This window comes from Strix aluco, chromosome 7 (genome assembly GCF_031877795.1).
Source record: "Strix aluco isolate bStrAlu1 chromosome 7, bStrAlu1.hap1, whole genome shotgun sequence".
Lineage (NCBI taxonomy): Eukaryota > Metazoa > Chordata > Aves > Strigiformes > Strigidae > Strix > Strix aluco.
The window spans coordinates 37742945-37752386 of record NC_133937.1 but is presented as its reverse complement, the minus strand read 5'-3'; the positions used below and the strand labels follow the sequence as shown (position 1 = coordinate 37752386).

The 9442-nt window shown below is 42.1% G+C and overlaps 1 protein-coding gene across 2 annotated transcripts; it reads left to right on the top strand.

Moving 5' to 3' along the window:
• Positions 1-237: 237 nt before the first annotated feature.
• EEF1AKMT2 (EEF1A lysine methyltransferase 2) lies at positions 238-8879 on the top strand. 2 transcript variants are annotated; one of them, XM_074831493.1, is made up of 7 exons: positions 238-352; positions 744-809; positions 1348-1462; positions 5046-5153; positions 6052-6268; positions 6678-6798; positions 7041-7249. In XM_074831493.1, exons 1-6 carry the CDS (start codon positions 243-245, stop codon positions 6788-6790), a joined length of 729 nt encoding a protein of 242 aa, XP_074687594.1. In that variant the 5' UTR covers positions 238-242; the 3' UTR covers positions 6791-6798; positions 7041-7249. The 2 variants fall into 2 exon arrangements, with proteins under 2 accessions (XP_074687594.1, XP_074687593.1); XM_074831492.1 differs by lacking the exon at positions 6678-6798 and having other exon boundaries at positions 7041-8879.
• The last annotated feature ends 563 nt before the right edge of the window (positions 8880-9442 follow it).

Here is a 9442-nt window from a genome sequence, read left to right as displayed (position 1 = left end):
TTTAGGTGAGCCATATGGATTGCAGTGATGAAAATCTGGTCATTTGGAGCGTTACCGTTCCCTTAGAAACAACACTATAAAACGCTTCGGTTTTTTGGGGACGACCCCCCCCCCCCGCGGCGCACCCAGCCGCTGCTCCGGCCAGCGAGCTAGAGTCCTCCAAGCGCCAGAGCGGCGCCCGCGGCCCCTCTGGCTGCTGCGCTCTATGGTGCCGAGCTGCTTCCGGTCCGCGCGCGCCGGGCATGGCGGTGGCGGGGGAGCGGCCCGGGCACCCCGCGGGGCCGGAGCCGGGCCCGGGCCCGGGGCGCGGGGAGGAGCCTTTCAGCCCCTCGGTGCTGGGCACCAGAGAGCAGTGAGTGGCGGCACCGCTGCTGGGGGCGGCCGGGCGGGCGGGGGTGATGGGCCGCGGCGTGGCAGGGCCCGGGGCGGCGGCGGCAGCCCAGGCCGGGTTCCTCCCGGTGGCTCCCCGGGGTTGCTGCCCCGGGGAGTAGGAATCCCGTGCTGTGCCCCAGACACTCGTGTCTGGTAACCCTCAACCTTCCCTCTGTGGGCATCGCCAGCTCGGTGCCCGGCGGACAACGTGTTCTCGCGCAATTTGTCTGCCTAGATGATACCGTGGACATAAAATGGTACAGCTACCTAGATAACGCCTTCCCGCACTTTCTTCCCCTCGCTCTTTAAATCTTTTCCAGTATTAATTGCAACATCTTGTCCTTTCTCCCCACCCCCTCCCCTGACTCTAGCTGGGATGCTGCCTATGAAAGAGAACTGCAAACTTTTCAAGACATTGGAGATGCTGGGGAAATATGGTAAATAACAACTCCACCAGAGTGTTTCTATTATTTCTTTATAAAAACAGACATTGCAAAAACACAGCCAGCAATTCACTGGGTTACTGAGTAGTTCTGGATGTTCACAAAACGATGGGCAATTTTAATCTTGAAGCCACCAGTTCCTCTCTTGCCCAGTTTTGCAATGCAGGTTTCGAAGTTACACTTGGACAACTATCATTACACAGAAAGGGAGCTGGTAGCTCTGATGTATGTTACTGATAAAGGTGCTTTTTATCCCTGAGCTCAGGTTTAACCACGCAAGTTGCCAGTGCTACTGCTGTTTTTTAATATATGGAGGGCTTCATCTCCCAGAGTTGATGTTTTAGTGAGTTTTAAGGCCATGTGATTTAATTTAAACAAAGCAAACATGGAATACGAGCTATGGCAGTTGTTACCCAAGTGCTTCAGTAAGAGGTGCTATGCAAAAGCTGGAGAGAGGAAGCGATGAAATAAATTTGCTGTACCTTTTGTACATTTTTGCTGCCTTAATTACCTGAGCCCTTGTTTTTCACAGGTTTGGAGAAGAAAGCATGGTTCGCATAATCAGATGGTTGGAAAAACAAAAGGTCCCCCTTGACAGCTCTGTGCTTGATATTGGAACGGGAAACGGTGTTTTACTGATTGAATTGGTTGGTATCTTGCAAAGTTTGTGCTTCTGATAGAGACTCAGTGCTCCAAATGGGGTGATTTAAATATAGTTCTCACAAGTGACACTAGTGATCATGGCAAGCTGCAACTTATGTGAAAGACAAAAAGCAAGCAACCTAAATTAAAACTTCTGTTGTGTTTTTTTCCCATTAACAGAACACTAGTTACTGTGCGTCAGGTTTTCTGCTTCCATTTGGTTTAAGAGTATAAGTGGAATTAACTTAGTGCTGTTGATATGCCTTACAGAACATCCTGTCACAAAGACAAGGTGTCATTGCAAGTGGCTGCCAGACAGCCTGTGGGACCTGGGTATGTAACTCCTCAAACCAGCAGTGCCATTAGGGAATGCAGACTTAGGAACAGAATGCCTATGTTGTTCTACCAAATGGAAATACCTACCTTTTTTTTTTTGCTAGACATGTTCAAACTTCTCATTTCTTGGTGCTGTCCACAGTGTCAATACTTCAGATTTCAAGATTTACAATATTTCTTTAAATCCATCAGCCTCAGTATCCCTTATTTTAACTTTACCTTTCTGTTTTCCTACATTTAAAAATGCATTTCATCCCATTGTTGTGTAAAACATCTCCAGATGAAGAAATCTAGTACACAGAGTACTCTCATGTGCAAAAGCAGACCCTTTCTCCACACTCAGTTCTGATAATAACACTCATTATCGATGTAAAAAGTGGTTAAAACCAAGGCTTATATGTAAATGACTTAAAAAGTTGTTAGTGCTTCTTTTCAAGAAGTGTCCATTTCTGTCAGGGTGGAAACCCCCTACCAGATACATTGTGAAGTATTATAATGTTATTCTACAGTGATACAAGATGTTTAGGAATTCCAGTATTTTTTTCCTATTTTTGATTGAATTTATTATAACACTACAGGAGAGTTGGTAAAGAAAGGAGCTGTCACACTGTCGCAGTTTTTATTGCTCTACATTCTCCATTGGCTCCATTAGTTACTATAGAAATTGAAAAGGCTGGAAGTCAGAGTCAGTAATGGAATTTTTTTTAGCATGGACGTTGATTTTAGAAGAGTTTAAAGCCTTTATGGGAACTGTTTGCTACACTGCAGTATAGGAGAAGTTATATCATCAAAAGCAGAAATTGCTCATCTCATTAAGAGAAATTAGCCTAATAATGATTGTTCAGTGTGATGCTACCTAGCTCTATCATTGTTGAAACATCCAACAGAAAAATCTTTTTATAAGATTTCAATTTTATACTGGCCCCGCTTACAAATCTGAGATTGATTTTCATTCTGTAATGGGAAAATGACAGCCTGTTAGCTTTTAAAAACTATTAAACTGCTGTAAGAGCGCCCTCCCCCCTTACATTAAGCACCTCAGAATACTGCGGTTACTTTAATAGGAAATTTTCAGTCCAGTTCCCATTTGAAAAGTGACTTCAAAAATTACATTGTTGCTAAATAATTCAGGATCTCACTTGCTTAGTTAATGTAAATTTTTTCTGTGTTAGCTGCTAGGCTTTGAAAATCAAGTTAGGATTCTTTTGGCAAGCCCATCAGCTTCCGTAGAACAGTTCTGCCATTGGAGTTGGGCTCAATAATGGAATAGAAATGGCAACACTGAAAAAGACTGTGACTTTAGTCATATAGGGCATTAGAGCACCTCTCTAAAAGGTGACTACTTGAGGGTACATATCCATAGAGCACAGTTTGTTGGGGAATACTGGGCCCTGGCATGCCATTAGCAGTAAAGAATAGTAAATGGCAGTATAGTAAGAAAATGACTCTTAAAGGAAGCTGGGTCTAGGTGAGACATTGTCAGGTCCAGCAAGGAATATTGCACAAAAAGGAGGCAGAAAAATTCCAGCTCTTCTAAGGAAATGTTGCTGCCACACAGAGCTCTGACCTTCTCTCTCTTTTTTTTTTTTTTTTTTTTCCTTTCTTTTTTTCTGAGTACTGTGGGAGCCAACAATATTGAAAAACTTCTCTGAAGTGAAGGGTATTCAAGTGAGGGTGTCTGCCTGGCAGCACCAGAGGCCCAAACATGGGGCAGAGCCGATAACATTTCAAACTCCCTTCTGCTATTTAATCTGCTTTTTCAAGAAGCAGTAGCAGAGTGCTTTTATAACTGCCACCTTCAGGACAGGAGCCCAGTGGCAGCATGTAGCGTGGTCATGTTTGGCACTTGAATGAATGATCCCTTCCTGGCCATATGTAGTCAGCCCATACAGGTTTAGCAGCATTTAATGTTGTTTATCCTTAAACTTTCCTTCTGTGCCCTGGAGACTATAGGAGTGAATGGGAACTCCCTGAAGTGACTCAAGCTCTTCCTTTCCAAACAGAGGAGCTGTTGTGGGAACTACAGTTCCACCCCCAGGTTTTCAGCACAGGCATCTTAGGAAGCTTGGTTTGCTCTGGGGAGGAACGTGGGCAGAAGCCCGAGCAATACACTGTTCTTCATCAAATGCAAACAACGCAGTCTTTGTGTTTAGCTGAAATTACTCCTCAATTAAGAACAGCTGGCTAGCACTCAGCTCACATGAGCTGAAGGGCTGCTGGAAGGAGGAATGGCCATTTTAAAAAAATCTCATAGTTCTCACTGTCGAGGTATCAGCCTTTGGAACAAGTAGAATGCAGCTGATTGCTTAATGCTAGTTAAAGCCTATGTATTGTTCAAAACCAAAACAAACCCAAGCCTCCTCCCTCTCTGCTGTTACTTACTGCCTGCAGCTGGCCGTGAGGTCAGGGCTCTTCCTGTTCGGTTTGGATCTGGCCAGACCAACCGACACACGTGATACCCAGATCTGGTCGGTCAGCTTCGACCTCAGAGTGAAAATGTGTCACTGCCCCCCTGCGACAGGCCCAACTCCAGCTGTTGCAAGGTGCCCACCTGCTTTGCAAAAGGGTTGCTGGGATCTCACTGCCTGAGTTCGCTGAACTGGGTTATCGTTATCTACTCCAAAGTTAGATTAACAGGAAGTCTCTGTGTGCTCTTTTATGTGGTGCATAACCTGCCTGAAAATTGCTGATACAAAGACCTTGTAGCATGCAAATAATTGCATTCAAATAGACATTGGCATGAATAACTAGAAAAATTAGTACAGATTTCTGTACTAATAAAATGTGTTACGTATTTTGGCTCTTACAATTTAGGTTATAAACCAAATAATTGCTCAATCTTAAATGTTATGTAAGTGTCAGAAGGTTTTTTTCTTATTTTGAAGCATCTGGCATTGGGACATGTTCCCATCACTGAAAATTCCTGACTTCTAGGTTACTTTTGGTGCAGATAAGAGGGCCTGTTCCCCTTCAGGGTGTTACTTTTCACAGATCTGCTCAGTTTTCCACTTGTTGACATAAACCAGCTTTCAGTCAACAGTTCTTCTGGTGACGTATTAAGGTAGAATGGAGTTATTTCAGCTCATTCCCCCAGCTGTTTAGCTCTTGTAATGATAACAGGAATAAAAATGAGTAAAAGGGTTTTTTTTTCTGTCATTAAGAGGAGAGATGAGATGGATTGTAGCTAGGGAATACACTTGCTGGATAAAAAAATTGCTGGCACACTGATTAAGATTCTCTGCTTCTGTCTAGGCAAAGTCTGGCTACATGAATCTCACTGGGATTGATTACTCTCCTTCTGCAATACAACTTTCAGAAAAAGTAAGAGAAAAAGAAGGGATGTCTAACATTAAATTAAAGGTAAGTTTTGAGAGAAAGCTTGTTGAGGAAATACAAAGTGTTCAAACCCAAGATTAAATGACCTAATTGATATTCAGATGTACTCAGTGTACTATATTAGTAATGTCTTTTGACATTCATTTGTGAGAGAACTCTAACCAAATAAATCTGTATTTACAAGGAGATTTTTGGTCTTATTTTTTTTTCTGTTTTTAACAGTCATTAGGGCTAACAAGATTTCCCTGCTTCTCGCAGGGAGCGGAATAGTGGTTCTCCATTTGGCGAGTTCTGTATTTTAGCTGCTACATTCTGAATTTCTGATTTGAGAATAGAGGATGAAATCTGTGAGTGATAGGGTCGCTACCAGTAGCTGTGCAGCAGGGAGTTCGGGAGGCCCTGCTGGAGCAGGGGGTAGGACCAGATGACCTCCAGAGGCCACCTCCAACCTCAGCCACCCTGTAATTCTGTGTCTGCCTTTCATTCTGAGCTCTCTGCTGTGCTGTTTTATCTTCCAGCTCTGTAGCCGTATGATGCCTCTGTTCCTGTATGTCCATTGTAATCTCTTTGTGGCAGGCACTGTCTATTCTTCTGTATTTGTACAGTGCCTAGCACGCAGCACCTAGGAAACCAGGGATCAGAGTACAAATAATGATTTAAAGAATGAACTTCAGGTATGTTAGTTTGAGCTTTAGGTGTATAGGTATATACACGGGCTTTACAGCAAATAGATCATCACATAATACAGAGAAGAAAGAAGCTGACATGTCATTGTAAGTGTGAAAAGCCTGTGAGTTACCCTTTCCTAAGCAGACCTATTGTCAGGTTTGAGGCTTTTTATTTTAAAGTACTGGTTTGCGTTAAAAGATTCCGGAGCTGCTGATTAGAAGATTGTTTTCACAGTTGTAGACTTCTGGTTTAGGTAGAAGACTTCCTGGCTCCATCAGCTGAGCTGTCAGGATTTGAGATTTGTATTGACAAGGGGACTTTTGATGCCATCAGCCTTAATCCTGATAATGCGGTGGGAAAGAGGAAGCAGTACGTGAGATCTCTCTGCAGTGCACTGAAACCAGAGGGCTTTTTCCTCATCACGTCTTGCAACTGGACCAAGGAGGAGCTGTTGAACGAGTTCAGAGAAGGTAAGCAGTTGAACAGAACCACCTGCCAATTTATGGTTGTTCAAGGATGCAATGAGGAAATGTTAATGTCTGTGTTAGCATATTGACTTTCTCAGATGAGGATTAGACCAGGTACAGGGACTAGTAAATCCTTCAGCCTACCTTCCCTCTGCTTTCCTCAGGAATTACAGCTTCTGCGTTTGCCAGTGCCAACGTGCCAAGGGAGGACAGGTTTTGTCATACTTTGGAGGATGAGGATTTCAGTCTAGTTAGACTGGGAAAGTGTATATACCCTGGTGGTACTCTTCTGGTCCTTTATCACCAGATCCACTTCACTCATCCGATTGCTTTGAAATCGGGGTAACGTTGTTACCCACGTTTAGGGGAACTGGCAAGTCTGTGACCGTGACCTTTTATGTCACCTCCTCAGCGACCTTTCTGATCCACTTGAACGGGGCTTTTTTACCTGCCAGTCCTGAATCTAATCCCCAAGGCTTGGAACTCAGTGTGGATCGAAAACAACCGTCCCTTCTGGAGAACTAAAATTACTGGCAAGTCATCATCTTTTCTGCCATTAATTTGTGTGAGTCAGCCAGCTAAGTTTTTTATTATCCGTGGAAGGGTTTCAGCTGTATAAAGCAGTGGTGCAGTGTAACAATACAGTCCTATAAACTTACACAGTAACTGACTTGCAAGTTTTCCAGACAACTGAAGAATGGTTTGCAAAGGGTTATCCAAGAGGAGAATAAAATTACTTCCTTCTAATAAAAGCATTTTAATTTCTGTCTGGCAGGATTTGAAATTCTGGAGGAGCTGCCAACACCGAAGTTTTGCTTTGGAGGAAGAATTGGAAACAGTGTAACAGCATTGGTTTTCCAAAGGAAAAAAGTGAGGCCATCCATCTCGGACGAATTAGATCAGTTGAGAAAAGTCTGAACTTTAAACCTGACCGAAAACCTCAGACACGTGTGTAAATAAATGCTCTTTGAGTACACAGTAAAATACTATGTATGGAACTCTACGGGACTATAAAACATTGCCCTCGAAACATTTCAGCTTTGAGTAACTTGCCTGTAAATTTTGTCCTTGCTACAACCTCACTTGTTTTAGGAAAGCTGCAAGTTTGTAAGTGAGAGAGAAATAAGGCATTCTAAAGATGGAGACTAGTAGAACTGAATGATATTTGTGTTTGGAACATAAAGATTATCTGGTATTTAATTTCTGTGTTGGTAATCAGTGACCAACGGAGATAAAGGTATTCTACAAAGCAAAAACCTCATTTCTCTTGTGCGGTGTAATAGGGAACAAGCTTTTGCAATTTAAGTGCTGGATCTTTTTTTCTTAGGTGAACATGACTGGAGCTGTTAAGGAGGGAAATTAATATAAAAGCCTTAGCACTTGCAAAAAAGGACCAGTCACTGCTTTAAATTCAGATTGTCAGAGGTTCTCAGACTCAGCATAGTTCTGGCTCCGCTGAAAGAGCTCAACTCTTTTCCCACAGAGAGAGAGTTTTTAAAAATCTCACTTGCCTGAATGTGTGCATGCTTCGTCAGTTATTTTCACTGATCTCATAAATCTATAAAGGTGTGATGTTACAGTCTCACTAGTGTGTGACATATGCCACCTTCGTTATTAATTTGCTATATAGTATTGTTTTAAGAGCCAACAATGACTGTGTGTTTTCCATTGAATTTCTCAGGACAGGTTTTAGCTGCATAAATCCAAAAGAATTCAAAGCATAACTATCCATTCATTTTTCCTTTTTTTCAAAGCTTTTTTAAAAGTTCTGTGTGTGATCCTCCTGTTTAATTTATTTGCCTTTATTTCTACTGTTGTTTTGTATTTTCAGAATACTGCTATTGCTTGAAAAGTAGGAAAATGAGATTTCTTTATGCCTTGACAAACACATTTGCAAGTGACAATAAACCTGTTCTTTCAGACACCAGGGAGGCCCTATTAGGCAATCAGGTTTTGTTTCATAGGCAAGGTCATGTTTGCTTATCAGAGAATTGCTTCTCCTAGTTTCCAGACCTCTCCTAGTTCCCAGGGTTCAGGAGATCTTTAAGGGTCAGGAAATACTTCTAGTCCTTTCCCAGGATAGGAAATAAGGCATTATTTGCATAGTAGTGAGTCTTCCCTCTGTGATCCATCTGGTGATGTCTTCAAGGTAGGAATCCTAAATTCTACACCTTTTTGCAAAATGTGAGATACTGGTTCCATTGGAAGAGTGGTCTATCAGCAGTGGTGAGAAAGTTTAGTTCCAGCGAATAGTTCTTTTACATATTTGGTCAGACTTGGGTTCCTAACTCGGGTGCCAAAACCACGGTCTGGTTATCTTTTGGTAACTTGTGGTACGACGTACGGCATCTGCTCAGCAGACAGAGGATTTTTTCTGATGGAGTAGTGCAAAGGATTCAAAGTACGCTACTGATAACAACCTCAATAAAAAGACTACGACATTTTTGTAGGCAATTTGGCATCAGGTAGAGTTGATACAAGCAAATTTTAATTGGCAAGTACTCTGGCAGGATGTGGTTAGGGCATCTGTTTTATTCCCATCTGTAATTTTTGCTAATGAAGGCATGATATGTATTTAATCATGGAATGAAAATAAATTCATGGCTGTCATGGATTTTCTTTTGATCAATTAGGAGGAATTTAACTATAGTTTCACACTCCATAAGGGATGTAAGATTCAGGGCAAATACTGTTTTCTCCTCTTCATAGGATTGATTATTATTAGATTTTGTTCTCTAAGTAATATTTTTATATAATTTCCAAAGCTAAAAATAAGCTTCCTAAAATGGTTACACAGGAATTTTAGCATCAGAAATCATGCAAGCGTGTCATGCAAATTGTATGATCAACCACTTTCAATTAGTATTTTTAGCAAGACATTTGGAAGCAATGATAGTAATTCGCTGTTTTCTCTTGCTACCATGTCGCTGTTTTTCAAATGTTCTGGACAACTATTCTATTTATTTTTGTAATAATTTCTTCCCGTATGAATAAATTTTGTACCGGGGAGGCTTCTTAGTGGTGGGGCAAGGCTGAGAACCCATCTCCTCTTCCAGCCTACCTCATTATTTGCTCAAGGTCATGAATTATTGAGGGCTTCCACTTCAAGCATTTCCCTGCCACTTCTGGGCTATATATAGCCCCATGGGCAGCAAGCCTTCAGAGAGAGCGTGGGTT